We start from the raw sequence: 24,787 nt of genomic DNA on the forward strand, positions 1-24,787 counted from the left end.
TGTGCAGTTCACATCAAGCAGTAAACTGTCATAGTTGAAAGAGTAAAATCCCATGAATTATAACAGGAACAGCAGATGGTGATGCAGCATTTTAGCTTGTGGCAGCATATTAATCTAAACGTGTCCAGCACAGTGCTCTTATACTGACTTTGTTTGTGATAACTCCTTCATTTCACTGGTGAGCACCTTTGTCATATGAACTGCTTTCTCTGCCTCCTCACCACCAATGTTAGACAAAGCTACTTCAGCAGCTGCACGCACATGAGATATGGCATCGTTTCTCCTACATCAAGAAGGTAAGATTTAATCATCACAACATCAGATTAATGTCAATAACAAAGTAATTGTATTTGTGGTATGAGACTAATGGACATGCATTCTCGAGCTTTACAGATGCTTGGTTAAAGTCAAGCGTTCTATTGTATTAATTAATATACTCCTACAATATTCTCTATATTTCTATAATAATAAAATGTTTTTCAAATCTCTTGCTTTTATTCAGTTCATCTCGATTCTGTCTTCCACCTGTTGTGATGATTATACGTACCATCTTGGTGTCTAGTCTTCTTCTAATAGAGAGTTTAACCATTCGGAACAGTTTGACAGTCATTTTTATCACTTGAATTACTCATAAATATGTATTTATTGTCAAACCCATACAACCAAAACACCGAGCAACTCCCGCTGTCAGGAAATCTCTAGAATTGTGAAGGTGTTTGGATAAATGAGACAAATTTGGAAGTACTGTACATGCACTAATGTCAATGCACAATGTAGTTACTAAGTAGATATTAGATGTAAGAACCCACAGAATCTGTCATAACCAACAACTGAATCATACCAACGAGCAACGACTGCTGGCACTGCTTTCACTGCCTTCATGTGGCCCAAGGCAAGGCATCCACTCTCTCTCACCAAGCGATCTCCATCCTTCAGAGAAGCAATCAGTTTATTAACAATTCGGTCATTGCTAACTTCTGTGCGAGCCAAAGAAATGGCAGCAACAGCTCGGATATTAGCATCGGGGTCATCCAAGAGATTCATTAAAGCTTCAATGACAGCTTTACTACTGAACTTGCCTGTTGTGAAAACAAATCAATGAACCAAGTGGGATCCAGTAAGAAACTTGACACTCACTTAGATTCTCCACTGCTGCCAGACGAACAGACGATTCCATATCAAACACTTGATGCATGTTGTAGCTTTCAATCGCAAGTCGACTGACTTTCTTCCAAAACTGGTGTTTCTGTGGTGAATCTCCTCTGAACTTCATGAATTGCTCCCGAGTAACATGATCGTGTCCTTCAAACACTTCACGTTCCAGTAGCTTAAGTAACCACTGAGTGCTATCATCATTGAACATGTGCTTTAGGTTAGCCTTATATTCCTCTAGGAAGGCCTCTTGGAAGCGAAACCAAGGCACTTGTTGCTGATCACCAAATGAACGATCCCAGAATGTCTGGGTTTGAGCCGGTCCTCCTAAAAAACACACACACACATTACAGCAAACTAGTAAAACAATAGATTAACTCATAAGATGCTGCAATACTAGCAGCTGAATACAGAGAGAAGAAATTATAATGCAATAGCATTATATGACAATTGAGCAATGTTCTTCTGAACTGTACCCATTAGGTCCTATATGCATTTTTCCATGCTTTTTGGAACAAGACAAATAATAGATTAATCATGCATGTAAAGTTACAAATCGACCAACCAAAGCCTACTAGCCAATTTCTGTCACCATCCAATACAATAAGTTATCAACCACAAGCGCAAAGTGAACATGCTCTTTCTTTGTCAAACATGCATGTCACGATGTCCATTGGTCTAATCTAATCAAAATCACAGCAATGAAGTTTTACATCAGCAACAATCCAGCACTTAATATAACTCAGAGACCAACTTCACTGTCACCTTTTCCAACTGTTGCTGATGTCCCATTCGCCACACTTGCCCTCTCGACGTGCACATCAACTCTTGTAGCTATAGAAGTATTAAAGCCCACTGGAGTTGAACGTAATCCTTGATTGTCTTGCTTTGGACGTAACTCCTCCTCTTTAACTTGATCAATGTCCTCTCTGATTGTACTTACCAAACTAGGAAGAGCCTCCTTGTATTTTGACTTCTCATCGAAGATGAACCACTTCATATCTCCCAATGTCAGTCGCCTACATTACCAAGCACAATTTACACAAGGACGACATAGAAATAAATGTCTACCAACAGTCCAGCATTTAGAAAGACTTCCAAGGTGTCCTGCTGCTGAAGAGCAACTGGAATTATGGGTGTATTTGAGATGTATGCGAATGAAACAGCATCCTCACAAAAGTTGCTGCACGCCGACTCTTCGCTTACAACAAATACAAACACCTACATGACAACAGTATCAGCAAATATATCAAAAACCACTGACATGCGCTTTGATCTTGAACAATAAATATTTTTAAATATATAAATATAATGCATTTTAGTTATGTTACTACATAGTGTTACTTGTTCAGGCATGTTGCAACCAATATGCATCCATTTGATCAATGCAATGATCACCAACTCCTACATGTTATCGTGTCCATGCACCATTGACCATTGGATCTGTCAGTATATTGTTGCAAGTCGTAAATGAGAGTAGATATCATAATAAACCAGTTCAATTAATAATAAGACCCACTGTTGTAAAAAGGTGTTAAGATGTAATTTCTGTCATCACTTGCTCTTGCATCACTTTCATTTAATTTCTACCCACTTCTCTTTACAGTAAGTAGAGATTCTCCTCACTCTGCCATTAGACAAAGTAGTAAAATTATACAAACAAAGTCACATTAGATAAACATACCAATAATGATGAGGTCACAGCTATTAGTCAATTACTGTTAATCCACTGTGTTACTTTGTGACCTGCAGACTGGGTACCTAGATTACAGCAATTAAATACTGTATGATACTGTTTACTCCCTCCTCAATTTATATCCTTCCAGCTGTCCAGAAGGGGCACTTTGACGGTACCAAACACCATTTGTTTGTCATGTCTATTGCTTTCCTGTGCTATGTAGTCAACCTGAAGTATAAATAATTAAGTTAACAAATTATAAAAAAGATAACTGCAGTAACTGCTGACTAACTAAGCCACTCATAACATAAAAAAGTTACCCAAAAATCTATTAGCTGTTGCATTTGCACAAAGTAGCAATGAGCAAAGGTAAAACAGGTAAACAGGTCAATGCAGTGCATTGCTGTATGTCTTGTATGTTGGGTGTTGATATATGCTCTAGACTAACCGATGTGGCTACGACTGCTTTGCCTGCAACTCCAGGAGGAGCTTTCTCTGCCGGAAAATCTGCCCAAACTGAGATTCCACTTTTCTCGAATGAATCTGGAAATCATAAAAACAATATGTAGATATTTTTTAAATTTTTTTTATTAATATACATGCCTTGTTCATTATAACAAGGCAGAAACAGACATAACAGGCCAATCCCAAAAACAGTCATCTGAATCTAAAAGTATTCTACTTTCTATCAGTCTAGCATTAAACTTCCACAAGCTAACCGACAGCTGCTGCATAAGGTTAAATAAAATAAGGTTAAATATTGTAAGCCTGTCAAAACGGACTGTTGTTTGAAGTAATTGTTTTGGTAGCAATGGTTCTCAAAGTTTCCAGGTTGGCAGGAGCTAGTCCAAGCTCCAAATGATTCCACTACAAGAGGATAGAAAGAATGCACCTGAAGAAGACACTAAGTCATATCATATTTGGTGTCTTTCTCAATCTCCCCAGCCAGACCGGTGGCACCTGCGACAGTCGCTGAACTTGACAGGTTGGAATGAATCAAGTAAGTACTTTTATATCAAGCAAGCAGGATGATCAGTCAAAAATTGGGGTGAAAGACGTCTCCAGGGCGATCACAGGTGTCTGGCGAGAATCTCTGCTCCTTCAGAAGTGCCTTTATCATCTATCAATCAATAAAGCATTGAAAATGATGTCTGAGAGCGTCATGACGTTTTGCCATAAATTAAGCCTGGTTCACAATATTGACGCCCGACGTCGACAATAGAAATGAATCCTATTCCAGCGTAGACGTCAGCGTCAACATCAAAGGATGCCGCCCACAGACGGTTTCTTTGAAGTTTGACACTCAACTGAGCGTCAGCGTCATATTGTGAACCAGGCTTTAGTCTGACCAAAGCCAAGGATTTATATGTGAACTGGCCACAATGCACAGATCAAATCTACATTTATTACATGAATATTATAATATACAGCTAGGCTATCCATACTATAATCTTCTTTTTTAAAGTTGTAAAATTTCACTATAAACTGTTAGGTCATCTGTTATAAGTATACAACAACTTTGTCCTCATCTTGAGCTATTATGGTGTTGTCTTTCACCTCAACGTTTGTCTATGCAGTGCAACTCTGTTTATGTCACCTGTCAGTATGTACACCAGCAATTTTTGTCACGCAGTCTGTCGTTTTGATAAGAGCCTTACGTCATTGTCGTTTGACCTCCACTTCCTATGCAAGAAGATATACTACGTATAGAAACCATGCCGTTTCTAATCGTATACCAAGATCATCGCAAAGGTCCAAAAGACAGCAGAGATATCAGACTCAACTTACACATAGACTGTAAACGGGGAAACTGTTTGCAGTAGGTCTGTCTAATTAGCTAGTCACCTGCAATATCCTTACCTTTCAGAAAGCGAACGAACTCGCTATCAGAAGAAGAGAAACAAACCATTATATCCTTGGGCTCTAGTGCTACTTGTGGAGGGCGTGTGCTTGTTTCTGTTGTTGCTGAAGTGTTTGCATTTGGAGCTTCTTTCTGACGTTCTGAAAAGCAAAATAGAAATGGGAAGTTGAAAATGGCAAACAAGCTTTGCCTTACTTGACTTACGACTGGAACTATTGCCCATAGTTTTACAACGGTCTCGAGTCTGTCTTACGAATCACGTGACGTGAATACCTCGCCGGCTAGATGGGTGTTTCTAACAAATGGGTAAGATGATTTAGCGTTTTCCAAATACGAGGTGCGCTATTTCCAGTCTTGGTATATCCAGTGGAAACTGCTTTTCTACGTCAAATTCCACACAGACCAAGGCGTGACTATGTGATCACATAACAGTATTAGCGCGCGTTAAAGAGTTCTTTAGACGCCGTTTCCGGGATACGCTTTCGCTGGATATTTTTGTGTGCAACACGTATATCTTACCTCTAGTAACTAATGTCGATTTGCTGTAGCTTCCAACCGAGCTCAGCGTTTGCCAAGAGACGTTCACAGAGCTAGAATAGAGCGACTGAGCTGGTTTTCGTATCGCGTTTCACATGGGCTGTCGGGTGGCTAAATCGTCTAGCAAGAGTGAGTCATTCGAAACAAATATTCTGTATGTAGGACAGGAATAGGATAAACATTTAATTGTGACACCAAGAGGAACCAACAATTAATTAAGTTTCAGTTCAAGAAGTCGATCGAAAGTGATTGTTCATGATCAATTAATTAATTATTTAATGACTTTGTAGAGAGGGAGTTGATTGGGTCTGGTAGAAATGTTTGATTGTCAACGGCTGTCAATCTAGACACCAATAGTTTGCCTTTAGCTAGAGAAGTATCACAGGTGCTTAGCAGAATTGTTTGATATTATGTGATGAATTAATTAAGAAATCAGATATTCTTGCCACATGTTACAATAGTTTGAAATCTCAAGTGGCATTCTGTCAGTGAGAAATTGAAGACTGGAATTGTTTAAATTTGATGTATTGTATGTTTTAGTTCATCCAGTTGAAGACTGCACAGTACCAGTACCTTCAAAGAAATCTGCCAGAAAAATTGTTATCAGCGCTTGTGATGAAGATGAAGCATTTGCACAGGAAATTCATGGTACATGTATTGTTGATTGTAAAAGATTATGCAAGAACACAACTGAAGTATGTCATTTGTATTTGTTGTCTCAGATAAACTCTTGTCCACAGGGTTGCCTGTTTGGTATGAAAGTCAATCAGTCAAAGAAACAGGAGTACTTGTAGTCAATGCTCTGGTATTATATGAGATGATATTAGCTTCTCTATCATCACATGTGCTTGTATTAGGGGTTGATTATCGTTCTCAGTGAGGCTACTTCTCGCTCTCCTGTTTGTAGAGACAATGTGGCATTCACTTATGTTTCTAACAAACCCATCATCCCAGTATGCAAAAGTGATTACAACACCGTTTTGAGTACCCTTGATTTTGGAATGTAAGGTTTAATATTCTCATTTCTATCAGAAAGGTCTACTACAGTATTCTTCTAGGAAATTGACAGTCAAAGAAATAAAGTGGGTGATGTTCTCGAATGGAGGCAATAATGAACTAGCATTCATTGAACTAGCTGATAAATTGGATGACTGCATTTTATTTGACCAAGGAAATTCTTTGCAACCAGTTGTTGTTTCTCCACCAATGTTAGACTCATCTATAAATCTTTATGAACCAATCAGAAATCAACAAATTCCAAGTTTGAGGAAAGCATCTACGTCTTCTGCTCTTAGTGATGGACCAGTAACTGCTGCTGATGCAGACAAACTAATCATGAAGTCAAGCAGCAACTTCTGGGTTGTACATTTTGGTTCAGCTAACACCATCTCATGGATCATGTTTCAAACTAAGTTTCTTGGTGATTATAAAGATAGAATGCAATCACTATTTGGACATGACCAAATTGAGTGGGTATTAGAGAGATTACATTCAGACGTATTCAAGAAATCAGAAATTATTCACATAGACGATTTTCTACTCTTTCAAGGAATTCCAGACCGAAGGCATCAGTTTTGGCGTCGAGTCAAAGATTATGTCCTTGAAAACCATCTGTTGAGACAAGTGTTCAGTATGAATTCAACAGTTCGTTTGTCTGCAGTACAAAATCTGGGTAAGAATAACTTTCTACTACCATTCTGTTTGTAATTGGTCTTTTGTACAGCAAAGTTTAGAAGTTCCACTGTCGTGGCAGCCTTGATTAAGCTGCTACAGGATCAAGATGCCAACATTCGGGCTGTAGCTGCACTGTCCCTCTCCCACTGTGAACAAAGTACTTATTCACCTCAAGTAGAAAGTGCTCTTATTGGGAGTCTTACAGATGAGGACCGATTAGTTCGAGAGAGCTGCTGCATCTCGCTGGGTAACTTAGGGAGCACTGCTGCAATAGACAAGCTTGCTCACATATGGTAAGATCACAAATATAGTTCAGTCTAGCACTGCTCCCTATTTGTTGTGTAGGCGGAATGAGGTGATTATGAATGTGAGAACTGCTGCTGAAGTTGCATTGAAACGGATAGGTGGAGAAGAAGCAAACAAAGTGATTCAAGTGACAAGGGTTCTGTCAGCTGAGATTTCAATGCTTAAAGAAGAACTTCAAATGGGAAGGGCTAGATAGGGTGAGTGGAGTGCAATACGAGTTACGCCACTCAACAGTCTACTACATGGGCATATTGTATGCATACAGTGTGTGTTCCTGTCAAAGTGAGAAATGAATCATTGATAGAAATGATAGAAATGATAGAACAGAAATGATCATCGACAGTTGCGGTAGTCTCACATAGCTAGTTGCTTCATTAGGAAAAGGGAAAGGGAGTAGAAAAGAGTAGACAGGTGGAAGGCAAAGGGAAGATAAGAAAAGATGAATAATATGTCATACCAACTATACATAGTTTAATATTCTTCTTAGCTGACCAACCATAACTGTGCTGTGTAATCAGATCTAGTCTCTCCCAATCGTATGGGTTACTGCCGGTTGATCAATTCGAAACATAAACTCAGCAGGAGTGAAGTAGCCAGTATAGTGTACTTGAGAATCAAAGATGTCATAGTGATAGTGGCCACCTTTGCCATGGTCACTGAAACAATGTGTGTGTTCTACACGGAGATCCAAACCCTGCATATGAAATGACATGGTAACTACCATTTATATCATAGAAATGAGAGTTCATACAGGATCATGGCTGATGAAGACGCTAAGGCATGTAAGTGGTGGATCCATGTCATAGAAACGAAGCCATTGAGCAACATCATCATCCGTGTCAAGTGGTTTTTCAGAAAACTTTGGCTACACGAAAACTATGTAAAGTGCAGCTCTCACCCAAAATACTCAATGGTGACTTACCATCACATGTACTCTAGCTTTACTATTTTGAATCACAAAGACTCCTCCAATGCCAACTGGCTTTGTACCATAGTGGTGTGTAAGACCTTCACGCATTACTTTCACAAAATTGTCAGAGCCAGTCCGACACGAGGCATCTACTTTTAATACCTGTTAATAAACATACATTATGTATGTGTGCATTCATTCACTGTTTTACCAACCACATGCAATGGGGCACATGGTCACACAAATACAGCAACAGCAATGCAGCCTGGTGTACCTATTGGCCTGGTTTAAATTTGGGCAACATGCTGTATTTAGTTAATAAAACTTGTTCGAGAAACTCCAATCCAATAGTAGGATCTCTGTATGGTATGTAGAGTGTCTGGACCTGCGTCCACCATTCTTCTGAAGCAGCAAGCTAACCTGGAAATATCCCAACCACTGACCATAACATAACTCTAACATGGCTAAACAGCAAAGCCCGTACAAACCTGAATATTACTTTGGTACACATCTTACTGTTGCCAAAGTCAGCAAATTTGTTTGTCCCTAGTCAAAGACCAGGTTTTACACAATTACACCTCTGAGTCAAAAAAGGCAATTGTGAGTAATTTCTTGCCCAAAGAAAGTATGCCTCTACTAACACCAAAAATTAAACAATCAACCTTATATCGAATACAGTTCCCAACCAGGCTGCAACACACTCACTCACATACACATGTGTATGTATACACACATGTGCATGCATGTGCATGAGTGCACACACACACACACACACACACACACACACACACACACACACACACACACACACACACACACACACACACTCAAGCATGCACAACAAATATCCCATGTTTGCTCTTCACCTTTCCTGGTCTGCCCTCAGAAAGATGCAAATTTGCCAGCAGACTAAACTCTTTAGAGTTATACTCTTTCAATATACAAGATCCATCCTGCCATACAACAGTACAATTGCAGATTACTTGTTGGTTTGTAGCAAATTGGTTTGTAGCAAATGTAATATTTATAATAGAAGTAAATTATTTGAAATTTAGTATAATGGTTTTCAATTGCATGTCAATAGGCAAGCCTGGCCACATAGACAAAATAACCTCCTCAGATACTTTGGCATACTTTGTCCGGTTGTTGTGACCAGTATCTGTTACCGATGCTGTCTTCACATTCGGCATTAGCTGAGTTCAGCAAATAGCAATAAAAAATCTGAGCAACATTGACGCATTTGCAGATTACCTCACAATTCACTCCAACGAATCGACTAGAACCAGCTCCAGCTCCAATAATAAAAGCACCAGGAAGTTCACACTGCCTGGCTATATCGTCAAAGTCAAAAAACTAAACATAAAGAAAGTTTGTAACTTTGTCTCAAGAATTATTAGAAGTAACATAATCACTATCATTTTAATACAACTGTATCACTTGAAGTCCTAAAATTATTTATACAGCTGCAACTAAAATCTTAAGAGTTCTAATTTATATACAATACCACATGTACATACATTTAATTAAGTAACAAATATATCTTCAAACTAACTGCTAATTAATTCTTTGAAAAAAGAAATCCCTCTAAACGAGACAATATTGTATTGCAATTCTGAGCACCAATATCAATTACACTAACAGGAATTTTCTCCCGATCAACAAGAGGAACCAGATTTGGCACACCACCCACATCAGCCAGTCTTGAGCTTCCACAAATTCCTAAAGTAGAGAAACCATTAAATCTGATATAACAAATTCAAGTGCAGAAATGTTGACCACCTGAAGCAGCTAGACTCCAAGGCTTAGCAGTCAGATCAGGACAATCAACTAAAGACACATCGACTGAAGAAAAGTTGACACTCAGCGTTTTCTGCAGCACTAAATAACAACAAAGACGTTATTGTTTTGTATACACTTTTTTTGTACATTACCGCACTAAACACACTAATAAATAATACAAATACCTAATTAGCTAAATAAGTATACTAGTCTGTTTAGTTAGACATGTACTAGTAGTGCACATTCTACCATCTTTTAGTTCTTCCAGTGGAGGAACGTGAAGCAGCGCTTTCTGCACCGGAACTGTTTGTTTAGAAGTCGAGGAAGTCATTGGTGTGTACACAGCGGAGTTACTAAAAAGCCCGGATAAATCTGGCGTCTGTAAAAGGCACGTGACCAGTCTTGCGCCGCGCCTTCACGCGAGACTGGTCACGAGTCTAATCTGTCACGCCTACTGCCAAACACACAAATCAGTCGAAACGCGAAAGTATTTTTCCAGCATTTGCACGACTTGTCTCTCATAACTAAAGACGTTTACATAAGATAAGACAAAAATTGAAATTTTTGACGACGGTCTGGAATCGCGAGCAGAGCGCGAGGTTTAGACAACCAGGTATGCAAATATGTAATCGAATCATACTCACTACAAACTCACCCTACTGACAGGCTTCCACTAGACATTTAGCCTCGCCGTCAGCGACGCAGCGATGGCAGAGATTACACATCGTTTCGATGTGGACAAACCGCTGAGAGAAGGATATCTCTTCAAAGAAGGCGGCAGCACGAAATCGTGGCACAAGCGTTACTTTGCTCTCTATCCCGGTGTGCTCGTCTACTACTACAAGTTCTCTTATTACAAGAAAGACAGAGAGAAAGGAAACTTGAAGGCAAGTTGCATGCGTGCTTGTGATGTGCTTGTATTGAGTTCTGTGCTCGGTTTCACTCTTGTGTTCTTTGCAGCACAAGATCAATGAGATCTCACTCGAACAGTGTTCGACGACGACAACTGACTGGCAGCCGCGTCCACACATGTTTGTGCTGCATACTTGCACCGAGGAGACGAGAAACAAACGAAAGTGGGTGGTGGGTGGTTTCTGGTTACATTATTTTTTCGTTTTCGTTGCTCTGCATGGTTGTTTATCTAAGCTTACAGTCACACTGCGTCACCTGTCGAACCACTTGGCGTTTTCACCTGTCAAGTGCATGCAATGTAGGTGCAAATACACATGCAAAGCAGGAAAGTTGAAGATGATGTAGACCTGGAAGCAATGAAGCTAAAAATTGACCATAAAAAATTTAGATGCCAAATCATTTTGCCACAGTAGTCGATCAATAAAATAACACTATGCTATAATAACTAACTTCAGGCATTAATTCCGTACGTCAAATGCACTTCTTGCCCTTCAGGAGTTGGCTTGATGTGTGGTAAAGTAGTAAAGTACATGTACTTTACAGAGGTTGATGGCAATAATGTCAAGTATGGTACCCTTTTATTTTATCAACTGTGATTTGAATTTGCTTTGAGGTGATCATTGCAAAACCTTTTAGACTGTATTCAGAATTTCCAAGCATGACAGTTAATTTACCTACCATACATGCCTTGATTACCATATAACCGCTTTTTACTGCCACACTACTTTCTATAGCACCATCAGGACAGTTAATTTTTTACTGCCTCACTATACTTTCTATAACACCATCAGGACAGTTAATTTACTTACCATACATGCCTTGATTACCATATAACCGCTTTTGACTGCTGCACTACTTTCTAACGCCATCCTAGCTAGCTCATATAAGTGCCATTTAAATTTCTTAATTAAGTGAAAGCCACCTAGACAGGTGCATCTGGTTGTGGATGAGAGACAGACATTTTTTATCTGCTTAGGGAGCTGTGTAGAGATGCATGTTTTGTAATTTAGTTGTGGACAATGCTGCTTGTAGGGTAATGACGACCATGCATGTGTGTGTGTGTGTGTGTGTGTGTGTGTGTGTGTGTGTGTGTGTGTGTGTGTGTGTGTGTCTGTGTCTGTGTCTGTGTCTGTGTCTGTGTGTGTCTGTGTGTCTGTGTGTGTGTCACTGCATGTGCATGCATGCATGCACTCGCACACATCATGAGCACTAATAATCACATTGTTGTTACTATGTCTTATTGCATATCTTGTGTATACGATGTGCAGTCGTTATGTGTTGAGTGCTAGAAGTGCTGAGGATAAAGATTTGTGGATAGCTGCTTTGACACGTCAGTCTCCAGTGCCAGGAGCATCAGAGACACCAGAGCTGGTAAAAGTGGATGTTGGAAATAGAAATACTGTAAGCAACTCAGAAGATGACGAAGACAGTGAATTTAATGAGGATGATGCTAATCCTGATCACAGACATAGTGTTCGAACAGGAACAGAATTAACATACGAACTGATAGCAGCACATACTGCTGCTGCAACTTTGAGTGATGAAGACAATGACATTCCAGGTTATGCCAAAGTGATAAAAACAAAAGCAGCAACTATCCCATTTTCGAGAGATTCAGTTGTTGATGTAGAGTTTGATGTTGAAAGTATACATGAAGGAACAACATCTGTGCAATCTGCTATTCGGAAAGTTGATATAGAGGTCGAGTCTGATACCTCCACAACAGATGTAGATAGTCAAGATGAAATTCAGATAGCTACTGATACGGCAACCAGCAGTGAGTCTGAAGAAGATGAGCCATGTCCAAAGGAACAATGTCAACAGATACAGAGACACGCAATAGTTGAGGATGAGACTGATTCGCGACATTGCCAGGAGAGTTATCACTTATCCAATACTGACAGCAAATTAGTCCCCATTGTGACCAATGACAACAGTGTCATAATTGAAGACAGTGTGGTTTCTACAAATACATCTCAAGCGTCTGAACTGAATAGCATTCCACTGCAACGAGAGGAATATGGTTTGTATGTTGTGTTTGCTGTGTTTTAATGCGTGGTAGCATTGAAATGTCTTAGCTGCTAATACGGTGGTCATAGAGGGAATATTACAGAAACAAGGTGGTAGATACAAGTCTTGGAAAGTTCGTTATTTTCGTGTGTTTCCGGGATTGCTACGATATTATGCAAACAAAGATGTGAGTACAGAGTACTGACCTTTACTTAATAAATTTTAGTCAATTTATGATTGTTGCAGACTGCTGTTTGTCTTCATGAAGTTAAGCTCGATGGAGCAAGGGTGCTGATTGGTCCAACAGGTATAACGACGTGTTGAATATGCCACTTTTTGTGTGGCTAGTGCTCAACATGCTTTATCTCTAGAACAAACCAGGTGGCCATATCACTTCACACTGCAGACAAAAAGCTACTGGAATAAGAGAAGGTTAGTGGTTAACACAAGTTCTCATGTCAAATGGAAAGGGTAATTGTAATTGTATTGTTATATAACCAAACTGTGTTCAGTGATTACGTGATGGCAGCGTCATCTGAAAGTGAAAGACAAGACTGGATTACAGCATTGAAGGTAAGGTGACATTCTTGTTTGAACTTATTTGTTTATAATATTGTACCTTTCTTGGTTTGTTACGTGACAGAGAGCCAGCAAGATGAAAAAGAAAGCTGAATTCGGAAATTATGATGACAAAAGAGGCAGGAGTGGTATGATGACATAAACAGTTCTAATTCAATTTTTGGAGACAGGATGCGTATCTGTAGGTCTGACAAGCTCACCGGCTCATAGTCCAAAACAGTCACCTCGCCTTGATCGGAAAGTTATTGCATCTCCGTCTCAAACTTATCAATCTCATTTGGTGGCATCATTTTCACCAGTCTCATTGGCTCCAGTTGTGTGTAAAGATACGGTAAATGTTGCCAGTACGAAGGTAGCTGCATCTCCAGTGTTATCTGTGAAGTCATCTTCAAGCCATCCACATGGACAAGACATGAGTGCAGCAACAGCAAGCTTAAAGGCTGCAGCTGCTTATCACGATTCTTCAGATTTAAGGAAAGAATTTACTGGTGCCAAAGTTGATCTTTATGCACCTGATAAGAGCAAAGGATGGCCACCACTCTCAACCATGAAGTTGAGGAGTATTGATGAAACAGCAGAACGTCAACTTAAAGAGAAAAAACAGCACTCTAAACCAAATCTTAGACATCTTGTTTCTAAGCAGAAGCAGAGATATCTTGACAATGAATTTGATCTTGATCTCACATGTACATCATGCCAGTAATTAAAAGATGCCAGACAATCATGACATTGTCCTTATTTTGTAGATGTCTCTGACAAGATTATTGCAATGGGATTTCCATCAGAAGGTGCTCAGTCAGTATACAGAAACAAGCTTGCTGATGTCCAGAGGTACGTGCTTGACATGTACAATCAGTACTCAAACTAATGCCATTGATAACACTCTACTGAGAAAACCTCAAGTTTGGCTAATTTTAAAACATTTTTTGCCAACCATATTGTAATAGCAACAGAGACCTGCTGATAAGCAGAAGTTGACGAAAATGAAATTGGAAAACACTTCTTTGTTAATTATCATAATAGTTGATGGGTGCACTTTGAATTGCTAGTCTGCAGATTCCATTTATTTGACACTCAATGCAAGTAAATTAATATTAATCACTGTCACCTAGATTACTGGATGCCAAACACAAAGGTCACTACAAGTTATACAACTTGTGAGTATAGCTGTTCAATCCTCTACTAACTGTGAATTATGAATTACATTGTTTCGAATGTGTAGATGCTCTGAAAGGGCATATCCTGCTAACAAGTTCTACAATCGAGTTGCTTCATATCCATTTGATGACCACTGTGCTCCAACACTCCCTCTTGTGTCTGCGTTCTGTGAAGATGTGGTAATAATTTAAAGTCTATTGTGGCTTGTCTACAGAATCTCAAATGGTACAGACACTGTACATGTACATATCTGTAGCATTTGTGGCTAACTCTGCATCAAGACAACGTTGCAGTGGTCCACTGTAAAGCTGGGAAAGGCAGAACGGGGTGTCTCATTTCAGCATATCTTCTTCATGTTGGAGCGTAAGTGTTCATTGGAAGTGTTAGGTGCTACATACATAATTATTAATTAGTGTTAGTGGTCTGTGTTGTCTGGGACCCACAAAGTGGCATGAAAGTAAATTAAGATCTGAATTGATGGAGATTTTCAGGACTATGAGCAATGCAGAGTGAAGTGATGATTGGTCTAACAACTTTGATGTTCATACAGGCAAAGATTATGAAACAATTAGAAATAGTCAGACACTTTAGCAATAGACAAACTGCTATGAGATGAGTGAGTTAGAAGAACAAACACACACAAGGCACACACAGTAAGAGGAAAGTTTGGGGGCGAAGTCGGTTGGTGGGTAGAATGAATGTGCATGTATGAGTCAAGTGGATGTAAGTGTAAGCATACAGTTTTGTGGTTAGTTAGATAATCAGTAGAAAAGCTTACAACCGGACAAACCCCAGTAGTTGCCACATAGACGTGCAGTCAGCTGTTAAAGATAATAATACTGTTTTGGTAGGTTTTCCACTGCTGAGGATGCCTTAGCATACTTCGGAGAGACACGTACCTACAACAAAAAAGTGCTTCCATCCTCTATACAATTTGTTTATTATCTACATGTCGTGTTGATGAAATTTCAGGGTGTCACCATACCAAGTCAGAAGCGGTATGTGAAGTATTACGAGGATTGTTTGAGATTGGGCATCCCCACAACTCAGCAAGTTCCACGGCAACTGGAAAAAATAAGGATGTTTACTGTGCCAAATGTTGACTCTCTTGGAGGATGCAGTAATTTCACTAAAAATACACTGGAATGTTGGAACACATGGAATTGTGTTTGTGTATATCCGTAGATCCTTACTATATCATCTATGAGAACAATGAACTGAAATACACTTCAAAAGTAAGCACTACTTCAAATCTTATTATTGAGCTGTCTAAGAATTAATTAAATTGCATTTCTTTACAGAAGCCAGACCAAGGTGTAGATAAAGAGAAGGGCAACAGGGTAAGGAACTTGTGTACGTTTGGTTGACACCAATTCTCTGTAGTTTATTGTAGAGAACTAAAAGAGAAGTTTGCATGCAGTTACTGTTGATTTAAACTTTATTATATATTAATCAATTAATAGATGACTGAGTGTCTTCATACTAGATTGTCATCCACAACTGTGACGTCCAACTAACTGGTGATGTTCAACTTCAGCTGTGGGATTATGATCGCTTTCAAAATGTATGTTGGCTTATGTTAGAGGACTACATGTACTAGTGAACTGACATGAAAGCTTTTATGTTGAAAGGGTAAGCATCTGTGCTCAATCTTTTTCAACAGTATGTTTATTGATGAGAACAATAAGCTCTTCCTCAAACGACCAGAGGTAAGACAGATGTGTAGTAGAGTGTAGTTTGAGTGTGAATATTTACGTACTCGAGTCTTGTTGGCAAGTAATTGTTGCTCAGAGACCTCAGTTTTGTCATAAACCAATGTAGTATAATAGACTATGTATATTAATGCAACAATAGTAGTTAATTAAACAAGCCACCTTTACTCTCCTCGCTTCCAATGAAATAACAAGTGACCTAAGCACGTGCATAAACATACCCCACCGCTTACAGCAAGAGCGAGGAAGAGGGCCTGGGGATGAAGATGACTCAACATTGCCTGGTAAGGTAGTTTCAATCCGCTTAATTTTTTAATTTTAACTTATTTAATTTTGGGGTTAGATGATTGCCCAAATTCAGTGGAGACTCCTTGACTTCTGGAGGCCAGTACCCTTTGTGCCCCATTAGCTGTGTATGCAACTATAGTCACATACTTCCAGCAAGAAAGCGGGTAGCACATGTATGATGGCAGGTAGGGTCTGGCTACACAAGACTAACTGGGGCGTGGACACTCAAAGAAAGACGAGATAGACAAATTAAATGCATAAAGATATCTCTAATCTCCTGCAAAATGTAGTATAGCAATACAAGTCATAAATTGCAACATTACTGTGTGCCTTGACGTAACAAGATATGATTCTAGATTGACAGAGCGTGCAAGAAGAAAAGAAAGGAGTTTTCGGATGATTTCTGTCTTGAGCTAGTATTTCATGAAATAACGCAAGCTAAGAGCCAGTAACTCCAGCAACCGCCATAGTTTTGTGCCATGTACAGTTCCACATGTTTGTGTACTTTTTTTTACCATGTTTCAACGTTTCGTATTTTCTAGTAATCGCATAATGCAACTATTTGACATAATACTATCTTATTGTTCTGCTGCCTCCAACTGTTCCACTGCAGCTTTGTATTCTTCTGTATTTGCTAACTCGTGATTGGACTCGATGATTGTTCGTAAGTCACCAATAGCAATGGCAAGCCTCTTCTGGCAATCTGGTACCATCATTTGTGATTCTTCAAGCACCTCCATGGCTTTCCTGACTTCGTACTCATCTCGGCCATCCGATTTCATTGTGGCTACCTACGTGAAATGGTATGTCACTAATTAATGATCCAGATATGTGATCCTCTGTTGCATGATACAATTTTGAAACAAATTGTCATATTTCTAGTTAAATAGCTATAATTATCTGGTTGTAGATTCAGCCACATGGAAATCAGAGAGCCGAAGTGCGGACACCAGGAAGCACTTTAGGCTCACAAGTGTACGCATACACAGAGCCATGTGATCTGTTTTAAGAATCCGACTGCTAGGGTCAGAGTCATTGTCTACATACCATATAATCCAAGCCCGAGGGCGTTCCTATGTGCATCTAATGTACACTGGATGAGTATTTTCATCCAATAAAACTGCTCATAATAACTCGTGTGTGTGTGTGTGTGTGTGTGTGTGTGTGTGGTGTGTGTGTGTGGTGTGTGTGTGTGTGTGTGGTGTGTGTGTGTGTGTGTGTGTGTGTGTGTGGTGTGTGTGTGTGTGTGTGTGTGTGGTGTGTGTGTGTGGTGTGTGTGTGGTGTGTGTGTGTGTGGTGTGTGTGTGTGTGGTGTGTGTGTGTGTGGTGTGTGTGTGTGTGTGTGTGTGGTGTGTGTGTGTGTGTGTGTGTGTGTGTGTGTGTGTGTGGTGTGTGTGTGTGTGTGTGTGTGTGGTGTGTGTGTGTGTGTGTGTGTGTGTGTGTCTGTCTGTAAACTCTATCAAATTACCGATACATCAATTACAAAGCAGTACTAGAAACACTTTCTAAGCAATTTTATCAGTCCTATGTAAATTACTTCCAACGCGCCATTTTGCTAGTTACAAAAAATACAAATTTCCATTCCTAAATCATTCCAACATGCATTATTCCCTACTCTCATCATGCCAGTGCAAGCAGCAGTACTACTTAAGTTTAATTAATTAAGAAACACAACAAAAATTCCTGCCACTAATATAACTGACTAATCTAGTCACAACACACACCTTCTCCTCTTGCTGCAAAGCTTCTTTCTCATACGACTTCTTTTCCTTAGCAAGACGTTTCACAACGCCTGTTTTGATTTTCAACTGGCGCTTCGGGTCTGACGTCGCCATGAGTTCACCGCCTAACGCGCGCGACCAAAAATTTACCGACAGACGTCACCACACAGAGGTTGCGCGGCAACGCTAACGAGTTTGAAAGTAGAGCTCGTTGCCGCTTACAATGGACGACGATATGAACAACTATCTGGATCAATACAAGCGACGAAAGAGTGCCGTGGACAGACGAGCTCGAGAATCGGCAGAACTGTTTCCAATCAAGGAAGACTTGGCTGCTTGGCTCGCCAAGCTGACCGGCCTCGACGTGACAGCTCACAACTTCATGGACGTCTTAGACAATGGAGTCATTCTCTGCAAACTCGTGAAACGAGTGCAAGAGACTTGCCAACAACGAATAGACGAAGGTGTACTAGAACCGGAAGTCCTACTAGGAAGCTACAGCTGCAGACTGCCACTGACCGTTGTGAAATGTCACTCCACTGCCGACAAGAGATCGTTCTACGCTCGTGACAACGTTTCAAAATTCATCGCTTTTGCCAGAGCTCTAGGTGTACAAGAGGCAATACTCTTTGAATCAAATGGACTTGTTAATCAGGAACAACCCAAGGAAGTCGTATTGACTTTGCTTGATTTTGCTCGGCGAGCGGCTCGATATGGGATAGAGCCACCGGATTTGGTTACTCTTGAAAACGAGATTGACAAAGAGGAAGCTGCTACAGCCGAGGAACACCTCATTGTACAGCAAGAAGAACCAGTCATTCCTGATGGGCCACCTGAAGACGAAGTTGATCGTCTTGTACGAGACATTATCAAAAGAGTCGGGTATCAATACCCTATCAGACGACTTGCCGAAGGTCGATATTGTGTAGAACCAGGAAGAACAAAAATATTTGTGAGAGTAAGCCGCTTCATGCATATTAGGATTACAAGGTGCCAGTTTGATGGATTAGGTGTCTTGTCACAGGTGCTGAGGGCTCATATCATGGTGAGAGTGGGAGGTGGATGGACTACACTGGAGTACTTTCTTGTCAAGCACACACCGTCTCAAGTTAAATGTAAGAACGTAGGATATTGATAGACAGAGTTGAGAGCTCATTGTTTTTCTTGCCTACCCACCCACTCACACCACCACACCTACCCAACACACATCTACACACACACACACACACACACACACACACACACACACACACACACACACACACACTTGATCCATGATGTTTTCTCTAGTGACTAATTATGGATCTGCTAACCACGTCCAGAAAACCTTGGGTATAGATTTAGATGAGCCGGACAAAAGTGGACCACAAAGCCAAGAGATCAGTTCAGAATCCATTACAAGACAACAGCCCAACAGACTCTCCAAACGAAAAGCATCAACAGCCACAAGCACCACCAAGTCCTCCAATCCACCCACACCAGCACCACAAAAAGTGTCACAACAGAAGTCGTCTGGAAAACTATTCGGTACAAAGCACATGACACCCAGAGTTGCAGACATACATGTATCTCAAAGAAAGAAATCGGTCACTGCTCAAGGAGATACAAAAATGCCAAAGTCAAGACAGCCACTTTGTCTTGACAGTGAAATCGAAAACTCTCCCTACCTGCGAACGTCACACAGAAAAGCATCCGGTTCTACACATTATCCAGCAGTCCCGAAGACACAAGTCAAACGGACCTCCAGAATTTCGTCAGAATAATTGACTCTTTTATGGCAAGAAATTTATATGAGATCAGTTGCAGTGGGCATTTACATAGATGTTGATAGACATGAAATGTAAAGCAATTACTTTACAATGAAACGGCTCTTAAGTCTGTTTGCTATATTGTTTACATATCATTCTCTTCATTTTGTCCACTAAATCACAATACAGCATTGGCTGAAACAAGGGACTGATTTCCGTTACATCAATCAGGTATTACTTGACATGTGAAATAAGTTACATGTAGCACACGACACACTTAGAGAAAAAGAGTAGAGCTCTTAAAACACAAAAGCCCTGCCATACTTACATTGTGGCAAAATCTCCACAAGGATGCATTTCACTGACACAATCTGGCTGTGCAGTTGGAGCCAGTATTACAGACATCAGACCAGAGTATATAAATCCATGATGGCATACTCAAGCCATCATGTTCACTGATTGCACTCATTCATCTATTCCAATAGATAAATTCCAACTCAAAAATAGAAATTCAAGTCCTGTATTATTGACAAGAATGTGGTCTGAGTAAAAAGCACCGAATCTTACTGTAGAAGTATATATCAACTAATGCATGCCGAAACAAACCAAATCATAAGCAGAACAACGGCAGCCAATGCAAGTGGTATGCCCATCATTTCTGTCCAACTTACACGTGACGCATAATATACCTTATGACAGCAAGCCATCCGTGTTCTTGCCTCACTCAACTCTGTCACATTCGTGGTAACCAGAGAAATTTCACACAATCAAATAAACAGATTAACATACCATGATGACATTGCACTTGCAGATGACTCGATTCCCTCACCAGCAAAGGAATGTCATCTAATGCTTTCGACAATCTATACACAATAAAGCTTAACTTAAAAACAAAACTATTGTTATTATATACAGTAATGAGCTGTATAACAATGTAGTACACAATAACAAAAACAACAAAATAACAACTTGCTGCTACCTGCTGAGTTTGACAGCATCTAGAAAAGACTGAACTTTCTTTCGTAGTTGTAACATCTTGTCAGTTAGTGTTGCGACTCTAATTTGTATTTCGTTGCTGGCAAAAACATAACCAATCAATTTGCCCAAACTACAGACATAACACACATCTAAAGGTACCTTGTGTCTAAGTGGTGATCTCCTTCGTCGTCGTGGATTGGATGCAAATGCTCCTACAATCCAAACACGTTCCAATGAATGTCAGACAACCAAAGCAAGAGATATTTCCATACTTGTGAGAAATCGTAAATAGCCTTTTCTATATCCATCAGAGTGATAAAGACACTCTGTATCTGACTTACAATGGCATTCCGCAGTGCGATCAAACTAAAGTGACGAGACAATTCATGACTCCCAGTGAACGGTGAAAATGGATGAACCCTGTTATGATCACACTTGCTATTAACAATATACAACTACATAAGCATAGCTAATTACCCTGTAGCCCACAGATAGTCGACCTCTGTCTCATTGTGAATGTGAGAAAAGCGTAGGTGAGGAGGAACAATAGAACCCAATGCGCCTGCCAAACCGGCTACAATGTGTTGTGTGACTAAATATCAGTAGAGTATGTAGTACTAGTCAGTGTATAATTATGTATAATATAAGTATTGTAATATATTACCTCCATTACTGTCGGCCATGACACCACAAGTGGTGAAATATGGCAAATTCGTACTCGACTCTCGATCCGGAGAATGCAAGACGAGAACAGAGGTGGAGCTCCTATTGCCATCAAAGCGCACCAACTAATAATTGACTAATGCCATAACGATTGACTAGAAAACGAAAGGCTTACCAGCTAACACTACTTTGCTGATCAAAGAGTATGCCGCTTCCTAACGATGACATATCAAACACATAAACTGGAACAATCCTTGCACCCTGCAAGCGAATGTCGTAATGCAGAGCAACACATACAAATCAGTTTTATTGGCATAGTCAGTAACAGTCACATGATACCTGTGTTGCCATCTTCTTCCAATGCATTTCCAACTTATCACGAACTGATGATGCCACAGACTCACCGAGGAAAGAATCAAATGTTTGTGTTATGTCCTACAAACCACACAACACGATAGCTTGATTGTATTCTATTTGATGTAATACACAAATGCAACCTCTGGATATTGTGGCATAAGAAAGTCTCTCCGTTCGGTCATCAATCCTTCAGCTAACACATCCTACACAAACCTCAAACTCAAACTATGCTAAAAGTGTTAAATTGCTCGAAATGCCATACATGTGAATGCTGTAGTTCTGTGAGTAAATCATGACTAGACAAATATCTCCGGCCCCACGAACAGTTTCTAGTGCAAATTGAGTATATACAACATGATTAGCATGTACAACAAAACCAGACTGACAATATAACATTGCTGACTTTTGAAAGCATACACTTGATGCCACAATGTCTTTCAGTGCCTTCCGTAATGCTACAGATATGAGAGGATGATCGTGAAGGTTGTGTATGCCAAACGTTGTGACCATTTCTTGTCCTCCCGGCAGCAGCTTCCTCTGTGACAAAACAAAAAAACACACAAATTAAATTTCAAGTCCACGACATTAAACCGGAATGAATTTACCATTTCCCTCTTTATGATGGACAAGTCAATCCCAAATTTATCTAAACTGCACACATAACTTATGCTAACAATACACACACACACACACACACACACACACACACACACACACACACAAACACACACACACACACACACACACACACATGCTCACCTTGAATATCTACTACTTTGCCTTTCTCGTAAGATCAAGATAGGAACTAGTACCTACAAAACAAAAACAGGCTAATTTCAATATGCATTGTGACAAACTAACAATAGTTCACTCGTTTTGCGAATGTAGGCTCTTCAAACAAGATGTCGGGGATGAGAACATGTTCGATGGCTGAAGTAATACTACTGCACAATAAGCCCTATGAAATGTTGCACATCTATATATGTATTAAACAAAGGTAGAAGTTGGACCAACCAACTAACCAACATGAGTGGCTTGATAATCTGCAGTTGCAACTTTTCGGTACAACCGCGATCTGTTTTGCACATTTCAGCAAACCGAGGCTTGCTCAACAACCTGAAAATCAACACCAATAAACACCAAGATAAACACATGCTGTTTACAGTGACTACCCTGTCAGACTTGGAAGTGTGCCTGCAGAGACCACGCCTTTCCCGGTGATTGGTCCATAGTTGCACGGTCCAGCCCTCAGATCTATAACAACATAGCTGCCAGAACCTACCCAACTACACGACAAACCAAAATCTAAAAGAACAGCAATACAGACAATGTATAATATCAAGTAAATCTAGATCTACAGCTGGATGTACATTACCATTTCCAGATCGGTAGGTGTAATTGAATCCGGCATTACACACATTTGCTATATTGCTAAACGGCTGGTTTACTCGATCTGTTAGTTATAAGATGGTAGTTAATCATATCAAAAATGATACCAAAATCTGGATGGACACTGACCGGTTGGCAAGCCTCGCATCAAGCGTTTGTCTGGATTAATGACTAATACAGTCAACTACAGCAATAGTTAGTATCATAACGAGTAAGAAATAGTTCAGAAACTCACTCTGTCTCTGACGCCGTCTGCATACTGTACAGCCTGACGACTGAAAATGTGAGTTATTGTGGATACATCGATCACATGAGTGATAAAGCCCAACGGTTGCACAGAAACCTTGTCAAAGATATGACACGAGATGTAAAGCTTAAGGTGCCAGTCAATAAATGCCACTCACTGGTACTAAAGCACTAGACAATGCAGATGTGATAATATCAACATCTGGTTTCTTAGCTGCTATGACTTTATAGCTGAAACGAGCAACTCGTTAGTCCATAAATCTCAACAAACTTATATTTGGTGTACTTTATATAAAATGTATCACATAACAAGAACTCCTTACAGCCACAGAGGTACTAAGACCTTATCAATAATAATTATTAAGTAATGTGATATATGTTAATGCAGTTTGCATAACACCAAACTGCAACTAAAAAATGCATTTATTTTAATTAATAAATTAATTAGAAAACTTGCAAACCGCAATTTTCTCGTTTTAAATAGAACAATTGGTGTACAAGTTATAATTCAGTAAAAAGTGGGACAGTTGACAGCGCTTTACACACACACACACACACACACACACACACACACACACACACACACACACACACACACACACACACACACACACACACACACACACACACACACACACACACACACAAACACAAACACACACACGCACGCACGCACGCACGCACGATCACGTCATTAATCCTACTCAGCAACAGACCTAATTTGATATTCAACTGCTGAAGGAGTTCCTGAAACAAATTCAATTTGTCTGCCACAAGACTTGAAGAAATGTTGCAAACGAAAAGTACCAGTGTCTATAAAATAGGGCCTTCTAGATGGCAGTACAGTCTGCAGCATGCGTTCAAGATGTTCTGTATCAACAGCAAGTTGACATTCATCGAGGCCTCCATTCCCTTCCAGTCCATACAGAACTACATTGACGCTAGAAGTTACAGACACTGACAGAGAGCTGACGAAACATGACTGGTACAGTCCTACAATAGCAACTACGACACCATAACTGAGTCCCATAGCAGTGCTGGTAGGCTACAAACATGAGACTGACGCCCGGATGTTGTAGGCGTGTCTAATAGTGTGTATTTTGTATGTCCACACTGTGTGTCAGGTTAA

At 40.0% G+C, this 24,787-nt stretch overlaps 7 protein-coding genes across 9 annotated transcripts; 3 read left to right on the forward strand and 4 right to left on the reverse strand.

Moving 5' to 3' along the window:
* Positions 1 to 13: 13 nt before the first annotated feature.
* On the reverse strand, positions 14 to 5,059 carry LOC134180790 (uncharacterized). The gene is made up of 8 exons (XM_062647979.1): positions 4,887 to 5,059; positions 4,691 to 4,831; positions 3,279 to 3,373; positions 2,228 to 2,373; positions 1,918 to 2,171; positions 1,138 to 1,479; positions 842 to 1,079; positions 14 to 283 (listed from the first exon to the last, which is right to left on the reverse strand). The coding sequence occupies exons 1-8, from the start codon at positions 4,912 to 4,914 to the stop codon at positions 139 to 141; spliced, it is 1,389 nt and encodes a 462-aa protein (XP_062503963.1). The 5' UTR covers positions 4,915 to 5,059; the 3' UTR covers positions 14 to 138.
* A 110-nt stretch (positions 5,060 to 5,169) lies between these two features.
* On the forward strand, positions 5,170 to 7,606 carry LOC134180801 (uncharacterized). Of its 3 annotated transcripts, none has more exons than XM_062647997.1 (8): positions 5,170 to 5,357; positions 5,769 to 5,876; positions 5,951 to 6,033; positions 6,086 to 6,231; positions 6,287 to 6,900; positions 6,952 to 7,195; positions 7,248 to 7,405; positions 7,474 to 7,606. In XM_062647997.1, exons 1-7 carry the CDS (start codon positions 5,324 to 5,326, stop codon positions 7,402 to 7,404), a joined length of 1,386 nt encoding a protein of 461 aa, XP_062503981.1. In that variant the 5' UTR covers positions 5,170 to 5,323; the 3' UTR covers position 7,405; positions 7,474 to 7,606. The 3 variants fall into 3 exon arrangements, with proteins under 3 accessions (XP_062503981.1, XP_062503988.1, XP_062503974.1); XM_062648004.1 differs by having other exon boundaries at positions 6,952 to 7,059; positions 7,108 to 7,195; positions 7,248 to 7,498; XM_062647990.1 differs by having other exon boundaries at positions 7,248 to 7,498.
* Positions 7,486 to 10,245, reverse strand: LOC134180825 (ester hydrolase C11orf54 homolog). The gene is made up of 9 exons (XM_062648014.1): positions 10,147 to 10,245; positions 9,898 to 9,996; positions 9,758 to 9,837; positions 9,370 to 9,471; positions 9,231 to 9,311; positions 8,985 to 9,071; positions 8,131 to 8,280; positions 7,960 to 8,073; positions 7,486 to 7,902 (listed from the first exon to the last, which is right to left on the reverse strand). The coding sequence occupies exons 1-9, from the start codon at positions 10,226 to 10,228 to the stop codon at positions 7,729 to 7,731; spliced, it is 969 nt and encodes a 322-aa protein (XP_062503998.1). The 5' UTR covers positions 10,229 to 10,245; the 3' UTR covers positions 7,486 to 7,728.
* A 321-nt stretch (positions 10,246 to 10,566) lies between these two features.
* On the forward strand, positions 10,567 to 17,052 carry LOC134195743 (uncharacterized). The gene is made up of 20 exons (XM_062664827.1): positions 10,567 to 10,784; positions 10,858 to 10,973; positions 12,078 to 12,832; positions 12,888 to 13,006; positions 13,066 to 13,126; positions 13,191 to 13,251; positions 13,332 to 13,392; positions 13,463 to 13,526; positions 13,584 to 14,084; positions 14,145 to 14,229; positions 14,511 to 14,555; positions 14,621 to 14,735; positions 14,813 to 14,919; positions 15,408 to 15,468; positions 15,529 to 15,676; positions 15,742 to 15,791; positions 15,858 to 15,896; positions 16,043 to 16,120; positions 16,188 to 16,265; positions 16,913 to 17,052. The coding sequence occupies exons 1-20, from the start codon at positions 10,605 to 10,607 to the stop codon at positions 17,006 to 17,008; spliced, it is 2,820 nt and encodes a 939-aa protein (XP_062520811.1). The 5' UTR covers positions 10,567 to 10,604; the 3' UTR covers positions 17,009 to 17,052.
* Positions 17,039 to 18,554, reverse strand: LOC134195783 (tubulin-specific chaperone A-like). The gene is made up of 2 exons (XM_062664865.1): positions 18,281 to 18,554; positions 17,039 to 17,347 (listed from the first exon to the last, which is right to left on the reverse strand). Exons 1-2 carry the CDS (start codon positions 18,389 to 18,391, stop codon positions 17,135 to 17,137), a joined length of 324 nt encoding a protein of 107 aa, XP_062520849.1. The 5' UTR covers positions 18,392 to 18,554; the 3' UTR covers positions 17,039 to 17,134.
* Positions 18,461 to 20,189, forward strand: LOC134195775 (growth arrest-specific protein 2-like). The gene is made up of 3 exons (XM_062664855.1): positions 18,461 to 19,235; positions 19,302 to 19,392; positions 19,568 to 20,189. The coding sequence occupies exons 1-3, from the start codon at positions 18,501 to 18,503 to the stop codon at positions 20,038 to 20,040; spliced, it is 1,299 nt and encodes a 432-aa protein (XP_062520839.1). The 5' UTR covers positions 18,461 to 18,500; the 3' UTR covers positions 20,041 to 20,189.
* Positions 20,190 to 20,458: 269 nt separating this feature from the next.
* On the reverse strand, positions 20,459 to 24,688 carry LOC134176611 (uncharacterized). Its single transcript, XM_062643282.1, has 23 exons — positions 24,466 to 24,688; positions 24,375 to 24,405; positions 23,817 to 23,889; positions 23,648 to 23,755; positions 23,542 to 23,596; positions 23,399 to 23,476; positions 23,196 to 23,328; positions 23,046 to 23,139; positions 22,895 to 22,981; positions 22,783 to 22,835; positions 22,629 to 22,674; positions 22,427 to 22,560; positions 22,286 to 22,352; positions 22,164 to 22,226; positions 22,006 to 22,101; positions 21,842 to 21,927; positions 21,668 to 21,768; positions 21,481 to 21,595; positions 21,276 to 21,423; positions 21,163 to 21,215; positions 21,005 to 21,100; positions 20,815 to 20,888; positions 20,459 to 20,755 (listed from the first exon to the last, which is right to left on the reverse strand). The coding sequence occupies exons 1-23, from the start codon at positions 24,686 to 24,688 to the stop codon at positions 20,607 to 20,609; spliced, it is 2,163 nt and encodes a 720-aa protein (XP_062499266.1). The 3' UTR covers positions 20,459 to 20,606.
* Positions 24,689 to 24,787: the final 99 nt, after the last annotated feature.

This window comes from Corticium candelabrum, chromosome 1, assembly GCF_963422355.1.
Source record: "Corticium candelabrum chromosome 1, ooCorCand1.1, whole genome shotgun sequence".
In the NCBI taxonomy this organism is placed as follows: Eukaryota; Metazoa; Porifera; class Homoscleromorpha; order Homosclerophorida; family Plakinidae; genus Corticium; species Corticium candelabrum.

Coding starts and splice junctions, on each gene's coding strand:
- LOC134180790 (XM_062647979.1), bottom strand. CDS start 4,914: ATGGGCAATAGTTCCAGTCGTAAGTCAA. Junction 4,832..4,886: donor TAGTTCCAGTCGTAAGTCAA/GTAAGGCAAAGC, acceptor TTTGCTTTTCAG/AACGTCAGAAAGAAGCTCCA. Junction 1,080..1,137: donor GGCAGCAGTGGAGAATCTAA/GTGAGTGTCAAG, acceptor TTTTCACAACAG/GCAAGTTCAGTAGTAAAGCT.
- LOC134180801 (XM_062647997.1), top strand. CDS start 5,324: ATGGGCTGTCGGGTGGCTAAATCGTCTAGCAAGA. Junction 5,358..5,768: donor GGCTAAATCGTCTAGCAAGA/GTGAGTCATTCG, acceptor TGTATGTTTTAG/TTCATCCAGTTGAAGACTGC. Junction 6,034..6,085: donor TACTTGTAGTCAATGCTCTG/GTATTATATGAG, acceptor TGCTTGTATTAG/GGGTTGATTATCGTTCTCAG.
- LOC134180825 (XM_062648014.1), bottom strand. CDS start 10,228: ATGACTTCCTCGACTTCTAAACAAACAGTTCCGGTGCAGAAAGCGCTG. Junction 9,472..9,757: donor TTGATCGGGAGAAAATTCCT/GTTAGTGTAATT, acceptor CTTTATGTTTAG/TTTTTTGACTTTGACGATAT. Junction 9,312..9,369: donor TCGTTGGAGTGAATTGTGAG/GTAATCTGCAAA, acceptor TGCTGAACTCAG/CTAATGCCGAATGTGAAGAC.
- LOC134195743 (XM_062664827.1), top strand. CDS start 10,605: ATGGCAGAGATTACACATCGTTTCGATGTGGACAAACCGCTGAGAGAA. Junction 14,556..14,620: donor CACTACAAGTTATACAACTT/GTGAGTATAGCT, acceptor TCGAATGTGTAG/ATGCTCTGAAAGGGCATATC. Junction 15,469..15,528: donor CACGTACCTACAACAAAAAA/GTGCTTCCATCC, acceptor ATGAAATTTCAG/GGTGTCACCATACCAAGTCA.
- LOC134195783 (XM_062664865.1), bottom strand. CDS start 18,391: ATGGCGACGTCAGACCCGAAGCGCCAGTTGAAAATCAAAACAGGCGTT. Junction 17,348..18,280: donor CTTTGCAGCAAGAGGAGAAG/GTGTGTGTTGTG, acceptor CATTTCACGTAG/GTAGCCACAATGAAATCGGA.
- LOC134195775 (XM_062664855.1), top strand. CDS start 18,501: ATGGACGACGATATGAACAACTATCTGGATCAATACAAGCGACGAAAG. Junction 19,236..19,301: donor GAACAAAAATATTTGTGAGA/GTAAGCCGCTTC, acceptor GTCTTGTCACAG/GTGCTGAGGGCTCATATCAT. Junction 19,393..19,567: donor CACACCGTCTCAAGTTAAAT/GTAAGAACGTAG, acceptor TGTTTTCTCTAG/TGACTAATTATGGATCTGCT.
- LOC134176611 (XM_062643282.1), bottom strand. CDS start 24,688: ATGGGACTCAGTTATGGTGTCGTAGTTGCTATTGTAGGACTGTACCAG. Junction 22,561..22,628: donor CCATCATAAAGAGGGAAATG/GTAAATTCATTC, acceptor GTTTTGTCACAG/AGGAAGCTGCTGCCGGGAGG. Junction 21,928..22,005: donor GGAAGAAGATGGCAACACAG/GTATCATGTGAC, acceptor ATTCGCTTGCAG/GGTGCAAGGATTGTTCCAGT.